General features: G+C 36.4%; 1 protein-coding gene across 2 annotated transcripts in view; it reads left to right on the top strand.

Moving 5' to 3' along the window:
- The window catches only part of TFDP1 (transcription factor Dp-1), a 45,876-nt gene extending 34,585 nt beyond the window's left edge, over window positions 1-11,291 (top strand). Inside the window, exons 5-12 of one of the 2 annotated variants that reach the window (XM_026055272.1) lie at window positions 1,373-1,494; window positions 2,786-2,951; window positions 3,145-3,288; window positions 5,745-5,813; window positions 7,599-7,750; window positions 8,052-8,218; window positions 8,781-8,862; window positions 9,960-11,291. In XM_026055272.1, coding sequence (XP_025911057.1) covers window positions 1,373-1,494; window positions 2,786-2,951; window positions 3,145-3,288; window positions 5,745-5,813; window positions 7,599-7,750; window positions 8,052-8,218; window positions 8,781-8,862; window positions 9,960-10,107 — 1,050 coding nt within the window. In that variant the 3' untranslated portion in view covers window positions 10,108-11,291. Of the gene's footprint in view, window positions 1-1,372; window positions 1,495-2,785; window positions 2,952-3,141; window positions 3,289-5,744; window positions 5,814-7,598; window positions 7,751-8,051; window positions 8,219-8,780; window positions 8,863-9,959 lie in introns of both variants that reach the window. The other variant, XM_026055265.1, reaches the window with a different exon arrangement.
- Window positions 11,292-16,735: the final 5,444 nt, after the last annotated feature.

The following is a 16,735-nucleotide window of genomic DNA, read 5'->3' as shown; positions in this document are numbered from 1 at the left end:
TGGTCATCTAAAGGCACAAAATGAAGCAGTGGGGTCATATATCTAGAATATGCCTGGAAGATGTTTATTCCAATTCTTAAAAGCATTCTGGTAGCAATCGTCTAGCATTAGAGGTAAAAATAGCAAAAGTTTTGGTCTGTAGTTGGCAGAGAACTGTCAATAGCAGAACTTTGAGTGTTTCAGAGGGAGAAAGCGAGCTGGTTCCCACACACCCTGTGCCTGTTCTGCATCCCCCACCCTCATGCCATGCTCTTTCCCACAATAAGACATTTTATTTTTGAAAAGTTTCATTGTCAGGTTTTGAAATTTTCTATTTTACTTTGTGTTAAGACTAAATTATTGAAGCTGGTCTGGGGAAGAAATGTAAAATTTTGTTGGTGAGGGGGAATGTGGCTAAAGGAGAATATAGGAGGTTTGCAGGTGGTTTTGAGTTTAGATTCATTTGAGATTTGTTTCACATACCTGGTGTCAGGCATGCAAACTCTTGCCCCTACTGGGAGGTAAACGTACCAAGAGAAATAGGTGTATCCTTCTACAAAATGAGAAATTATGCAGTATCATTGTTTTCTGAACTATATATTCTCTAGAAAGTTACATTTATGGAGATAAAAACCATCATCTGCAGAAGTGGGAGTTCTGCTTCAGCTAGTTTCACAGATGAGAGAGCATGGTTCTGTGTGCGAATGAATGTTTGTATGATTACTCATGATCAAATTTGCAGATCTTCAGAACTATGTACCTGTAAGCAGGAACACTGTGGTCAGCCACATCTGTGCTCATAGCATGTTCAAAATAAAATGTTTTTGTCTAAATTGGTCTAAAACCAAAATCTGCAGCGAGTGAGAAAGTTGGCCCTTACTTCCTCACCTCTAATGTATTTGTATTTTGTTTTTGATCCTGTAGTGAGAAAGACTGACTGCAAGAGAGAATTTGGCTCTTCTTGCAATAGCTCTGCTTTTTTTTCCATGCTTCTAATTTTCAGATCTTCTCCTTGTTTCATATATTCATATTTTTAACCACAATTTATTGCAACTTCTTTATGCATACTCTGCTCAGACTCTTTGCTTTGCTTTGATCTTGTCTAAGTTACTGTAAAACAGTGTTAAGAAATCCAGAAAGCACGTAAAGCTCATTTAGGAAGAATAACACACAAATGCTTATTACCTAGGGAGTACTCTAAGTCAAGCTATATAATATGTAGCGTGAAGTTTTTTGTGCTACTGTGGTATAAATTGAATGTATCTAATAGAAGTAGGTAGAAATAAAGCATTAGTCATGTCTCAATAATGCATCATTTGAAGAGTAAGTACAGCATCTGAATAACTTGGAATACTTATGATCATTTTCCAAATAATTTTATTTTTTACTGTAGGTTATTGGTACACCTCAGAGATCTTCAGCGCCAAATACTATYGTAGTAGGAAGTCCACATACACCTAATACGCATTTTGTATCACAGAACCAGACTGCAGATTCTTCTCCTTGGTCTGCTGGGTGAGCAAAATAAGTTACAAGGGATTAATAAATTGTTTGCAATTTTTGTTCTAAGTGTTCACTGTAATAATGTGTATACTCTTCAGGTTAGCAGTGTGAAAGATGCATTCTATTCACCTTTTCATTAAGAATGCTCCAGTGTTAAAGTATTCTGTATTAAAATCAGGCATAGTTACACAAGAATGAATACTCCCTTATTTGGCATAAAAGCAACTAGTTTATTTTTCCTAAAGACTGACGGATGTTCTTATATTGTTTACATCTAGACAGTTTAGCTCCGAAAAAGGACACAGGAATTCATCTGACTTAATTCAGTTTTTAATTTGGCATTTCTCTTTTGCTGATGTAGTTCCAAGAATTACAGTGCATTTCAAACCAAATAGGTATAGCCTGAGATATCATTTGAAGTAAGAACAATGTAGTTCTTCTTAGAAAAAAGTATTAGGTACAAGAAACGTGTTCTTTTGGTGTCTGTTCTCGTGGAAGCTTGTTTTTAAGGGTCTGTTGTTACATTAAGTTTTAAACTACATTTATCATCTGTGTTTCATTATACATAAATAGATATCCACTTTGAGATTATGAAGCTCTGAACTTTCAAACTGTTTGAGAAATCAGATATGGAGCAGTGAGAGCTTCCATTACTGATACTAATTTTGTTGATCCTTGTAATTTGAGGAGAGATATGAGTATCTTCTTATTTAGAACATAAACTGAAAACTTTCTTCTGCTTCTTCTTGCATTTACTGCAACTTTGAAGCTTTTGTAGCAACTTTGTGTACTGACAGTCCAGTTTGTATTTTAGTAATAGTGTAATGTTTACTCAGTTCAACCAATTTCAGACTTCATCTGTTCAATCAGTATCAGACTTATATTGAACAACGCTTGAGCAATCTAGTTTTCTTATTGTCAAACTAGATGGGCTATTTAAAAAAAAGTTTTTGCTTGCAATTCACTCTTCATATTTTAGCTTTTTCCTCCTGTCCCCTTCTTGTATTGAAGATTGCAGGGTTTTCTTTATTGATTTATTCAAGAAATATGTGTATTGTTAAAATATCTGCTACTGGACCTAGCAGAGTTGCCAAAAGGATAGATTTGTATTGAAGTGTTTCAGCATCAAGACAATACAGTTGTTAGTTACCGTAAATCATAGGAAAAAAAATGCTGGGAAGGGGTGAGGAGCAAAACAACAGGAAAGACTTTTTTAAGAGCAGTGTGCCTGTATTTGGGGGGGGGGGAGTTATATATTCCAAAGTTCAAATCTTCTTAAAATATATATTATACGTATATTTAGGAAGCGGAACAAAAAAGGAGAGAAGAATGGCAAGGGTTTACGTCATTTCTCTATGAAGGTTTGTGAGAAGGTACAGAGAAAAGGAACCACCTCATACAATGAGGTGGCAGACGAGTTGGTTGCAGAATTCAGTACCACTGATAATCATATTTCACCAAATGAATCAGTAAGTATATGGGAGGTCACATGTGAACTGAATGGGGGAAGAGAAATTTCTTTTGAGACTTTTTATTTCTTTTCCTACTGCTAAATGAAACAGTTCAGATACTACCAGAGTTTACCCATTTACTGTAATACATTTATTTTCAAATGTTTTTGTCACAGGTATGTTTTTGATTAATGCACTATGTCTACAGCAGGCTTAYGACCAGAAGAATATTAGACGACGTGTCTATGATGCCTTAAATGTCCTTATGGCCATGAACATTATCTCTAAGGAGAAGAAGGAAATCAAATGGATTGGTCTACCTACTAACTCGGCTCAGGAATGTCAGAATTTAGAGGTATATGTATAGGAAATTCACAGTAACTTTGTGTTTGAGTAAATGTTCATGGCTTTAATATGTTCTGATCCTACACATGCATGTGATCATCTGAGTTAGCAAGGTAGACTAATTGGATGCATCTTGACTCTGTTTTTTATAAAGAATTCACATCTAAGCTTCCAGGTTGTTTAAGCAATTCTTCTTTTTATGTCAAAAATATAGGTGCTATGTGATAGAGCTGTAATATATGTGAAATGATTCTGATTCAAAGTTAATAAAAGTAATTAATGTATAATTCTAACATTGCAATAGCGGTGCTCAAGAGTCAGGAAAAAATTTTTTTTCCAGGTTCCAGACATATAATACTTCTGTAATTTGTTGCATGTAGCTGATAGGTATTGCATGTGTATCGGTATATATTCACATTAATCTTCCTTTATTTCTGTAAGTCATTTATAATTCTGACATTTATCTTGCATAAGATGTCAGACTTCTTTAATGTAAGTCTTAGGTGAGGAAAAATGGAAATTTTTTTTTATCCTTGGACATCCAGGAATTCTGGCAGCATTTGTCCATTGTGTTTTTTAAGCATCCTGAGTAAGAGTACTGGATTTGCAGGATAAACTTACTGGGGTTTCCAGAAGTCAATTTACTGTATCAGAAGAGAATGAGTCTTTGTATTTATTCTTAATAAGCATAAATTCCCTTCTGCAGAACTGAAAAAATCATTTTGGAATCTATCTATAAAAGGCTAATTCTGTGGAAATTTTTGTTTGATACTGATAATTGATTTTTCAGTTAGCACTGTAATTGCTATCTAGATGAAGAAAATACAGCAGATCTAAGCAATCTGAATTTTGCTTCAATAAGATATTTATGATTTCAAATGGCTTTTGAAAATCTCCCAGGATAGCCTCCAAGTGAAATTTATTAGTTAACTTGAGATAGTGAGAATTGGGACATAAAATGCAAGTTGGATGTAGAAGATGAAGTGGCTCAAAGATGTCAGTATTGTATGCTGAATAGGGAGCTAGCCAGCTGGAGGAAGTTTAAAAGTTGGTCTTTTTGGTCCTGTCTCACCAAGTATGATATTACCAGTAATGATGAAGCAAAAGAAAAGGAGCRTTGCTTATTGTACTGAGTTCAGTATTATGACTGATAGTGTCCTAAGAAGAATAGGATAATATTACTATGGAAGAAAAAGAAGCAACTTGAAATGTAGTAGTGCATAGTGAAAGTTCCTGCATTTAAGGTAGGTGCAATGATGATTTCTGATATCAAGGTGAAATCTCGCTAATTGGGAGTCACAAGAGGAGGGAGGAGTTCTGTTAACCACTGAATAATTGAGCCACAAGTGTAATACAGCCTTGAAAACAACAAAAAACCTTAGATGTGTTGAGTTGGGGAAATTTCAGGATTCCTCCCCTTCTCCAGTATTGTTTCATAAATACTCTAGTTTGCATTTCTGCAACTTACATTGACGTTTAAGTTACAGTGATGTTACCAGACAAGTTTTGTAATAAAATTACTTATTTTTAATGAGTTTGTGGAAGCTAATATACAGTTTGTCAAACTGTCAAATCTAATAAACTTTCTTGACTATAGCAGCTAAAATCATTTGGCTTTATCCTTAAACTGTTCAAAAATCAAGCCAAACCATTTATAAGAGAACATAGGAGTTCAGGGGGTTTTCCCTGTTTTATAAAATTCAAGTATTTAGCATCCTACGTCTTGTAATTTTTTACTCTATGTATAAAGTAGAATATCAGAAATGGTAAAATCTGGCCTGATAGTGCAAAAAGGTCGGGGAGGAGCAATTAAAAAGGTCCATATCTTGAAGTAATATGAAAACCAGAGTAGTTTACTTGCATGTGATAGGAGAACATCTCAGGTGAGTTGCAGTAAAAGTTCTTGAATGGGGTTATTTGACTTATTTTCCTAAATTTTAAGCTTTGGACTTGGTCCTACCTTTTTCTACATATGATAACTTGTACACAGTTGTGAAAACTGCAAAACACTTTAATTTCTCACTGAAAATGAACAGAAAAATGCATTCATCTGGATTTTTAACTCCAATCATTTTGTTGTTAATAGGCCAAAGGCCTTTCTATCCCAGTATACTCCCTGACAATAGCAGGTATCTAGGCAGGAGTATAAGATTAAAGGAAGGTTAGAGTGATACTTTCTCCTGTAACTTGTGGCTTAGGGACAACCTGAGACAGACATAGTATCCTTCTATTTAATAGTCCTCAAGTAATTTTTCTTCCATAAATTTGTATAATTGCATTTAACATCCACAGCCACTTGGGACAGTGAATTCTTTAGCTGCATTATGAATTTCTTATGAAATACTTTTTGTTTATTTTTGTACCTACTAGATTTAGCTGATATCCTCTAATTTTTGAATCGGAAAATGTTCATATAAAGCGCTGTTTAAAAACAAAGGAACCAAATGACGTTTTTTCTGTCTTAAGGTGGAGAAACAGAGAAGACTTGAAAGAATAAAGCAAAAACAGTCTCAACTACAAGAACTCATTCTACAGGTACAGTCAAGGTACTCTTGTCTATAGGGCAAGGTAATTTATACCTGTATTCCTGCTGTTGTTTATCCCAGTGAGGGATGCAAAACTTCTATTCAAGATGAATTTCAAGATAAGACATATGCAGTTTTAATTTAGCACTGTTATTTACCTGGTACCATGTTGTTGACCATATTATTATGAAAGGCAGCAACCTTCCAGTGAGTTATGATGATTTCTTTTGCAGTTTCAAGCATGTTTAAACAGGGTTTATGCTGACAGGGACTGCAGTTGCTACGTTACTCCCTGAATTTCACCATTCACTTCTCATATGTGTATGTTTTCTGTGTTAACTGAAGTTTTATCTGAAGTTGGATGACTGTGGTGGTGGTCATCTCTCATAATGTTCTGTGTTTTGCCTTTCTTGAATGTTGTTGCCCCTGCTGTGTAGGTGGCTTAACTGGTTGTGAAGTAGTTCCAAATTGCCACAGACTTCACCTGGAGTACTATAGGAAGCATTAGTCTTTTCTCTAAGTCACTGTGCTGTAATTTGGGTGGTTCACCAGAATACCTCTGTTAGTAGTTGCATTTCTCATTGAGTAGGAATGAAAATCCTGGACAGGGTGGGGGCAGGGGCGCAAGGCAGTGCAGGAAGAAAGGACAGACAGCTGTGGGACAGCAGTCTCTACAGCTGTGTTATTTCATATATGTGTTATAGCAACCTCTATGCTGGCTTTGGATTTTGTTTTTAATTCCTGTTTATTTCATTTGATTCCATAACCAAAAAAGTCTTTTCTTAAAAGTTTGATGGCTTACTGTACAATTTTAGTAAACTTCAGTTTTAATATTAAACTTGAGTTTGTAGTTCATACATTTGCTAACCTTTAAAGGATTAACATTGCATTCTGAAAAATGGTGTTGGTAAGAAATATGAGAGTAAAGTCACTAATCTTAGTTGAGTAATTCAGGAATCTAACATCAGACACTTAGATCCTAAATGTTAACTATCTTATGGCATATCATTTCAAAAAAAAATACAGTATTAATCTTTCAACTGATGTTGTGGAGTGCAGTAGCCAGCAAGAAATAGTAGACAGAATGGAAGTAGGATGTTATATCAGGCCTGCTTTTTCCAAGCATTGTTATCTCTTCCCTCAGTCAAGAATCCACAGCTATCCTGATGTAATTATTAGAACATGCATTTTTTTCTCAATTAAATATTCCTGTGCTGTGTTTTTCAATACTATTGTTTGTCACCGTTCTTGCATCTTAAAAATGCAGGAATATGCTGAATGTTTTCTGTTCTTTGCATTTCCCTGCTGCAGCCATTGCTGAAATTCTTTATCTGAGTGATTTTTGGTTGACAGAATCTTAAAGATTTGGAAAGAATTTTTAATTGATTTCATTACCAAAAATGTTAATGCAGTTAGATTTTTTTTTTTTTTTTTTAAAGAACTGGTCTTTTTACTGAAGAAATCTTAGTCTGTAGTCAGGTTTTTTGGACGTCCCTATTGTTGTTTTTTTGTGTCTTTGTCATTAGAATGTTTTCATAATCAAGATCGACTTTGATTTCCAAAGAAAGTAAACTAGTTAATTCAAATGTTCTACTAATTCAGAAATTCAGAACAGGTCTTACACTCTGAAGTTCTATCAGCATTTAGATGAATGTGGAACCTCTTAAATAACTGGTATTCTAGTTCTACTGCAGTTTCTTAGAGAGACCTTATATGTGCGCTTTTTAATAAGAGGAAAAACAAACCAGGAATTTTTGCTAAATTCGTACTTTCATATCACTATTACTTTTTGTAGCAAATTGCCTTTAAGAACCTTGTTCAGCGAAATCGTCAAGCAGAACAACAGGCAAATCGACCGCCGCCTTCCAATTCTGTCATCCATTTGCCATTTATCATTGTAAACACCAGCAAGAAGACAGTGATTGACTGCAGTATTTCAAATGACAAGTGGGTTAACAAAGTTTTCTGTCTGCCTTTTGATACAGCTACGAGTTTTATGCCCATACATGAACTCTTTAGTACATATACTTTGTTTTGTTGAAAATAAAATACAAATAAATTTACTTGTGCCTACTGTTGATTGAAAACATGCATTTTAGATGGTTTAAACTTACTTACATTGAATAGAAAGAGTTTTGTGAAGCTTTTTAATAAACAGAAATGTGTATTTAAGCTTTTTGCAATTTGTGTAATTAAATGTGTGGAAAGATAAAGGAATTCAAGCTAACTGAGACATTTTTCTCTCTAGGTTTGAATATCTATTTAATTTTGACAATACTTTTGAAATTCATGATGATATTGAAGTACTAAAACGAATGGGAATGGCTTGTGGGCTAGAATCTGGAAGCTGTTCGGCAGAGGACCTAAAAATTGCAAGGAGTTTGGTTCCTAAAGCTCTGGAACCGTATGTGACAGGTTAGTTACTCTTTAGTATGGGACTTGAGGAAGAAAACATGAACATATTTAAAATCGGTTAATATCCACTAGTTTGAGGTGTAGATTTATGACAAGTTCTCAAGTGTGTATGCTTTTTAGAGTACCTGAGAGAACAAATAACAGAGAGGTTCATAGGAAATGGGCTTTTGCTGTTCACAAAACCACTTGTTTTGCGTTGTACCACATCAGTAGATCTTTTCAGTGTGTAATTTTTTAAGGACAGTATTTACAGTTGATGCACCTGCAAAGGGAAAACATAGCAGGTGCAAATGTGGTCATAGCTTCATTTATTGTTTATTGTTTTCAATATATAAGAAGACTGAAGATTTCTGACTTGCTCACTTTCAAAACACATTAAAAACATCTTGAATTTTGCTGTTACACTAGCTTGTTTTTTAATCGCACTATTTTGGATATAGGACTTTAGTATGTTGTTTTGGTTGAAATGCCCTTTTTCTGTACTCTAAAGAGATGAAGTATTTTTACTGTGAATTAGGTGAGCTTGTTGAAGTACTGTTAAAGTACGTTGTTTGTTTTACAGAAATGGCTCAGGGATCAATCAGCAGTGTATATGTCACATCTTCATCAGGTTCCGCATCAAATGGCACAAGATTTTCAGCCAGGTGAGATGAAATTATGAATTAACTTTAAAATCTGTGAGCACCAGAGAAACTTAACTAGTGATAAAATACTCCATGAAACCAGTTCTGTTTTGATTAAATGTGTGGATATGTGTTTAAGGTTATTCTCAGAGACACTGCTTTTATTTAATTAGTGGTGCTTCTTACCAACACTCRTACCTCTTGAGAAGTAACTGGACCTATCTTGTCAAGTAATGAAGCTGCCTTCTGCTTTGTATGTTATGATGATAAGTTTGAGTTGGACAAAATATGTCATGAGAGAAATCTTTTCAAAATATTGGGAAAGAAATTGATTAGAGGGTATTAATCTTTGAATGTACTATTTAATTTTGAGTTTGTGACAAGAAAACAAATTCCCTGAAAATATAATCTGGGCAGGATTCTCACTTGGTCATTAGTGCTTAGCTTAAAACAAAGTTTTGGGTTGGGTTTTTAAACAGTATCAGAAGCTGGTAGAACCATAAACTATAGCTTTTATTTAACTTTCTAAGTTAAATCTCTCTTACGCCATCTCTGAGCTTAACTAATTTCTCTTGCTGTATAAGGCACTCTTTCCTTGTATGGTCACTACTCACTTGCTTTTTGCTGTTGCATTAATCAGAAAGATGCCCTTGTATGAGCTCTGCTTAAGGTGTAAAATGAATCAAATATCATTGAAATTCTTCATTTTTCCAAGTCTGAATCAAGACTGATGCTTTCTAAAAGACGTGGTTCACTTGTGATGGAAGTGTCCAGTGCAACATAAGTCGTCTTTGCTTGATGACTTCTGACCTTAGATAGCTGTATATCCTTAACACTAAATATGCTTTGGATGAAATATGGAAAACAGACTTCTAAGACACTTGTAAAAGGATTTCATCGTTATATTAAATGTAAAGGAAGACGCATAAAAAGAACTTTTTTGAAATTACTTCAGCTATTTTAGCTTTTGAAAGAAACAACTTAAAGATATGTTAAAGACAGGAATTTATAAAATAGCAGAGACGGATTTGTTAAAGGTAGGGAGTCAATACATGGTTATATTTAAGAGCACAGTAAACTAGGAAAAATCAATGCCAACTGGACTTTCTTTTTTTCAGTGACTTTTCCAATGGTGGAGATGGGATGTTGGCAACGAGTTCCAATGGATCTCAGTACAGTGGCTCTAGAGTTGAAACACCAGTTTCTTATGTTGGGGATGACGATGATGATGACGATGATTTTAATGAAAATGATGATGACGACTGATGCCCTGATGCCCTTTGCTTGTAGACTATTTTTTGTTAAAACTCAGCAAGCTTCAGGAATAAATTGTTCTAGGGATAAAACTCTCAAATTACTTTGCCCCATCCCTCAAGGAAAATATTGGTAAGCAGTTCTGAATTTAGAAATTGCACCTCTGATAAGCAAACAAGGATTGTTTTATGTAGGATATTTTTAAATGTGGTGTGGATGTGTGTTTTTGATACCAGTGTGTTAATGCAGAGCCTTTATTTACTCTTGTTTTAGGGTTTTTTGGTTTTTGTTTTTGTTTTTGTTTTTTTACTTGAAGGAAAATGCATTTTGCCCCAAATGTTCTTGCTAAGTTTGCTAAAGAAAATGTAGACACATCATTGAGAAATAAAATGCTGTCCTTCTGTGGAAAATGAATACACTGAATGGCAATTTATTTGGAGTGTATTTTGATTATACCATTTTTTGAGGGATCGTGAGCTAATGTAGTAGTGTTTTTTGTTAATCATGCAGTGTCCAAAGAACCAAACAAGAAAGATAGGTCCTACTTTTTTACATGTTAAATTCCAGAAATGTTGTTGTGAACTTATTTTCCCTTAAATTATAACTAACATTGTGATTCCATCAAGTTTATATACTTTTCACTGTATTTTGGGACATATGAATTACCAAGTTTTTGGCAAATGTTTACTGCCAGCTGGTGCAGCTATGTAAGATGTCTTGAAGGTTTGGAATGATTTATTGCTTATGGTAAAATTTGCCTGATTTCTTACAGGCAGACTTTGGAAACTTTTTATTATATAGTTGTTTACATACTTATAAGTCTATCATATAAAGACATGTACTGAAACAAATGTTTGTATTTGTTTCATAAGCATCTTCCTGTAATCTATTATAAAGTTGAAATTAAATATAGAGAATGTTTTAAGTTTTTTAACTCAAAATTTGTCAATCATTTTTAATAGTTCATTTTTATAAAAGGAATTTCAGGGCAGGTGGTAGTCTTTTTAAATTTATTCACAAACAATTAACTGCACAAATACTGTCAGCTGCCTATTCTAAGACAGTAGTCTTTTTACTGAAACACAAATAAACTTTTCTGTAATATTTTATGGAATATAAAGAGACTATAATTGTTTGACTTGTTTAACCTTGGCACTGTTAGTTTTTATTAATAAAACGCGCATGGGCATTTTTAACAAGCTCTGTGGWTTTTCTAATTTTAGGATTATTTTAGAAGATTTCCCTTCCTCTTCTCTGAAGGACTAGAATTAAATGTCTCAGTATATTATGTCTGCACTGTAGAGGTCCCAGCTTCTGTGCTGTGATTTAATAATCTGTCCTTCTAGCTCTTGGTATCTGATGATGAAAAGACAGTATCATTCACTGCATACCTGCTTCTCCCATGCCTTCTTATTTCAATCCTATTGCTCCTCAAAGTGCCAGGCCAATCTTACTGCTCCAGTCCAGCTGCCCTGTTTACCATGCTTACTGTCCTGAATTTTCATCCCATATTCCTCAGTCCTGACTTTCTGTCACAGATTTGTAGGTCTTCAAAACAGGCCTTCACCTTCTTTCTGTATACTCCCACCTGAAGCCTTTTTGTCAGATAATGCCCTCTGCTCTCACCTGAAAGCACAGGTTACTGAACTGGCTCAGCCATTCTGCAGGCCACTGCCAGAATCGGGAGTTGTTGCTTCCATGAAGGAAGTCAACTGCAAAGACAGGTTACCGTGTATGAATTGCTCTGTGGTAATGGCTCCTGGATGCACTTAAACTCTCTGGTAAACATGGTGTGTTACGTTTTTATGAGGGATTGTGCATTGCCACATCTGTGGGCGACGGGATGTGAGTGCTTACTACAGAGCATTTGATATGCAGTGAAAGTTTTCTAGTTGTATCAATGCATTGTTATGCAAGTGAACTAAGCATATTACTTAATTTTCTGGGTCTGGGAAGCCCATTTTTAGGGGGATGCTTTGCTTCTCACTAAAGATGCATATCATTCTTTACAACACTGATGCTAGAAGCAATGTTCTTCTAGCAGCTGAGTCAGCTGCTTCAAATCCTCTTTGCTGTTGAGCAGCAGTTGTATCTGCAGAATCCAACAATAGTTATCAAGGACCTTTGGACAGTCCAAAGAGGTTATTCCAGCTTTCCCTTAGGTTCTAAATTGCCAGTGTATGATTTAAGATTGACCTAAGAAGAGAGTGAGGGAGGACAGTAGAGAGATGCTGGGGGAAAAGGAAGGCTGAATGTGTCTGTCAGTTTCCTTTTTTTTCTTGTCAGTGGAAAAGACCTCAGATGGGACAAAGTCAAAGTGGGAGTGAAAATGTGGCAAAACACACATTTCAGAAGATGTTGCTTGCCTTACTTTTGATTGCTTATGAATCTCTGAAATGGAAGGAGAGAGTTTGAAACAAAAAGCAACAATAAGGAACAAGACAAAGTCTATTGACTTTTTTTTAGTTACTTGYTAGGTTTCATGTAATGATTTCTTCAGGCCATTACCTGATCATAGTGTTTAGGGGAAGGAGCAGAGAAAAGAGAAAGGAGACCAGCAGGGAAGGGAGGAAGTGAAAATGAGGAAGGCTGACTTTAAGAAGTAGGAGAAGGAAGGAATCCAAAAAGAACGAACACAGTCAAACTTACGAATTTGCTTGTCTTAACTAAAGAAAAGTAACTCTGACTTTGAAACTTTTAAAAATCTTTCTTCAACAAAGAACAGCTATTGCAGAGAAGGAAAGACAAACAAGACTGATAGGGTACCAACCCGCCGAGATGACCATTTAGTAAATGTTCATGGAAGCTGATAATTGTCACAAGATAAATCTCTCCATTTTTTTTATAGGTGAATATGTGGGTTGTGAAATCTTCACCTTAATGGGAAACCTGAAAATTGGATGCTGCTTTAAGATGAAAATGGAAAAAAATGAGGAGGGGGTGGGTGGGAAGCACTGATAAATTAATGCTTGGAATGATCAGTAGTGTAAGAAAGCAGAGAGACTTATTTTTCCCAGATGGTCCACTGTTTTCTGGAGGGATTTCCTCTCTCTTCTCTGCTCATGGGAAGAGTAATAGGCTATTTGTTTTGGCTACTGCATAGAGTTAACAACTCTGAGCCTTTTCCAGATCTGTCTGCTTCCAGAAAGATGCAAGTAGTATCATATGCACTTCTTTCTTAAAGCCTTGCATTACCTTATTTGTCATTCATTTATTATGAAAAGAAAGGCAAGCCGACAGGATAGGAGTAACAACTTTTAATATCATTATTTTCAAAGTTTGGTACTTAAGACTTTTCCAAGACTTTTTTTCTTTTTTTTTTTTTTGTCTCCTGAGTTTTCTTCTTGAGCTTCTCTGGGTTACGTATGAGGAGAGGCTGAGGGAGCAGGGCTTTGGGGGATGTAATAGCAGCCTCCTGGTACCTGTGAGAAGGCTTTCACGAAGACAGAGTCAGGCATCTCCACAGTGGTGCATGGCAGGAGGACGAGAGACAGCAAGCACAAGTTGAAATAAGCAGTTTTGACTGGATATAAGGAGAAACTTTCTCATCATGAGGAAGATCAAGCTGTGGAACAGGTTGTGCAGAGAGGTTATGCCATCTCCATCCTTCAAGTGTTAAAGACTGGATGAAGTCTTGAGCAACCTGGTCTGACCTCACAGCTGACCCTGCTTTGAGCAGGAGGCTGGCCTAGAGACCTCCTGAGGTGCCTCCTAGCCTGAATTATCTTATGATCCTATGAGGCAAAGGAGAAAAAAAAACTGTTAGAAAATATCATGCATCAGCATCATGAACGGTCTAACAAATGGATCATCTGGCCTGCCTACATACCCAGGACTCAGCAGAAACAGAATACAGTGGATTAAATAGAAGTTCAGTTTGATCAGAAGCTGTCATAAGTTACCAAACTCCTGTGCTGAAAAAGGTAGTTAGCTGAGTAGGCAGAAGTTGTCTTTTAGAATAGGTTTCTAGGGTGAGGGGAAGCAAATAGACCTGATGTTGAGAGAAGACTGAAGAAGGACAGTAACTGACATGTACAGTTGTTCTCTACATCCAACGTTTGTTTATGTTGGTGGTTATCGTCTGTATTATGATGGAACTCATGCCTGTCCTTTCACTCAGAATTGGAGATTGAGGAGTTGCTGTCCACACAAGAGAGAAAAGCATTCAAAGTACTCCAACACCGGCAAGTAAAACATTAACCAAAGAAAATCATCTTGTCGTTACTGGTTCACATCTTTGCTATGATAAAGGCAGAACATCCTGATGTGGAAGAAAATAGGAGAGACTGTTGTTAATTGCAAATCACCAATGTAATAGCTTTATAAGTGCTTTTCTGTGTTCTGCTAACACTTCGTTTGCTTAACATTTTTGGTGTATTGAACAGGTTGAAATTCAAACCTAGGCTCAAAGATTTAACACCTCAATATACACATCTTGGTGCAACAGTAAATATTGCATTGATACCAGCCCTATCCTGTCACTCAGGTGGGTTAGAATGTTATCAAGAATGGAATGTTTTTCGTTATAGGATGTTAAAAAACAACAAGGTTGGAGACTTCTGAGGAAGGTTCACATTCTTTTATTATGCGAGCTTGAGGGAATTCCTTAGAAACAAGAGAGAATATTAAGCATGTCCTTAAAACTTATCACTTCTAAAACAGGCAACCCATGTAATTTATGGTAGGTAGAGTGGACCTCTACATTTCTGATGCTGATTTTTAACAAATCTTGAAATGATGAGTAAATTCTTGAAGACTGAAGTAATGCTAGAGTTCCAATTTCCAAAGTGATGTGAGGAAGTCCTGTCTATGTATAGTCTAGACAGCCTGAGATCAGCCCTGAACATAATATTTAAAGACCTGTTAAAGGAGTCAGTTAAGATTAAAAGCCTGGAAGATGGTTATAAAGTTAACATCAAAATACAAAATAGGTCTCATCAAATGAATGTGGTAGAAGATTACTTTTTAGCTGATAAAGGTACCTGTGGATGTATTATGACATCTTTAAGCCTTTTTTGTTTTATTGCATTCTGATTTTAAAAACATTTTACAATATCAACACATATGGTAAAGGGTTAAGAACTATTTACTGCTGAATCAAAAATATTTTTTGTGGAGTTATCACTGACTGAACAGTTGCGTCAAGTAAAATCTTACTTCTGTTTAACTTTTTATTCAATAACCTAGAAGTAAATATTARAAAAAAAAAGTAAGTGATACAGATTAGAAAAGAGTAAACAATGAGAAAGATTAATGTGGATTGCTGGGCGAATAGGATTTCCAGAAAATATGTGTTGTTATGGTTAAACTATACATCTCTTGAACAAAGGGTTCAAGCTATAACTATAGGAGGTAAAACTGTATGCTGAAAAAGTGGGATCCTGAAAATTATCTTGGTGTCATGGTGGAAAAGAACTGCTTACAAGTCTTCTGTGAAGTTTTTTAAGAAGCTGGCTAATCTGATTTTGGATATATAGGTAAGACTAATAATAAATTGGAAAGTGATTTTATGTCTGAATACATACAGCGAGACCAAAAGTGAGCAGCTATGTGCTTCTTAGCATCACCATTTAAAAGGATGTTGGAAGAATTGGAAAAGGGTTAGAAAAAAGCCCTTCCTCCACTTGTTTAAAATCTAAGGTCAAGATTTTTTAGTAAGAGATTTAAAGAGCTGTATCTTGGTTTATGAGAAAGAAATAGTTGAAATTATTTGAGTCATTAAGATCATGGCGATCAGGAGAGGTGCCTGAGGACTGGAAGAAACCAAATGTCACTCCAGTCTTCAAAAAGGGCAAGAAGAAGGACCCAGGCAACCACAGGCCAGTCAGCCTCACCTGCATCCCTGGAAAGGTGATGGAGCAGCTCRTCCTGGACGCCATTTCCAAGCATATGAAGGACAAGAAGGTGGTCGGGAATGGTCAGCATGGATTCACAAAGGGGAAATCATGCTTAACCAACCTGATAGCCTTCTATGATGGGATGATTTGCTGGGGAGAGCAGTGGATGTTGTTTACCTTGACTTCAGGAAGGCTTTTGACACTGTCTCCCATGATGTCCTCATAGGCAAGCTGATGAAGTACGGGCTGGATGAGCAGACAGTGAGATGGATTGGGAACTGGCTGAATGGCAGAGCTCAGAGGGTTGTGATCAGCAGCGCAGAGTCTAGTTGGAGGCCTGTAGCTAGCGGTGTGCCCCAGGGGTCAGTCCTGGGTCCAGTCTTGTTCAACTTCTTCATCAGTGACCTGGATGAAGGCACAGAGTGCACCCTCAGCAAGTTTGCAGATGATACAAAAGTGGGAAGAGTGGCTGAGGCACCAGAGGGCTGTGCTGCCATTCAGAGAGACCTGGACAGRCTGGAGAGSTGGGCAGAGAGGAACCTCATGAAGTTCAACAAAGGGAAGTGCAGGTTCCTGCACCTGGGGAGGGGAGGAATAACCCCATGCACCAGTACAGGCTGGGGGCTGACCTGCTTGAAAGCAGCTCTGCAGAGAAGGACCTGGGAGTGCTGGTGGACAATAAGTTGACTGTGAGCCAGCAATGTGCCCTTGTGGCCAAGAAGGCCAATGGTATCCTGGGCTGCATTAGGAAGAGCATTGCCAGCATGTTGAGGGAGGTGATGCTCCCACACTACTCAGCCCAG

This window comes from Apteryx rowi, unplaced genomic scaffold, assembly GCF_003343035.1.
Source record: "Apteryx rowi isolate R43461 unplaced genomic scaffold, aptRow1 scaffold_123, whole genome shotgun sequence".
In the NCBI taxonomy this organism is placed as follows: domain Eukaryota; kingdom Metazoa; phylum Chordata; class Aves; order Apterygiformes; family Apterygidae; genus Apteryx; species Apteryx rowi.
Note: the sequence above shows the minus strand (reverse complement) of the source record. Positions and strands in the feature narration are given on the sequence as shown.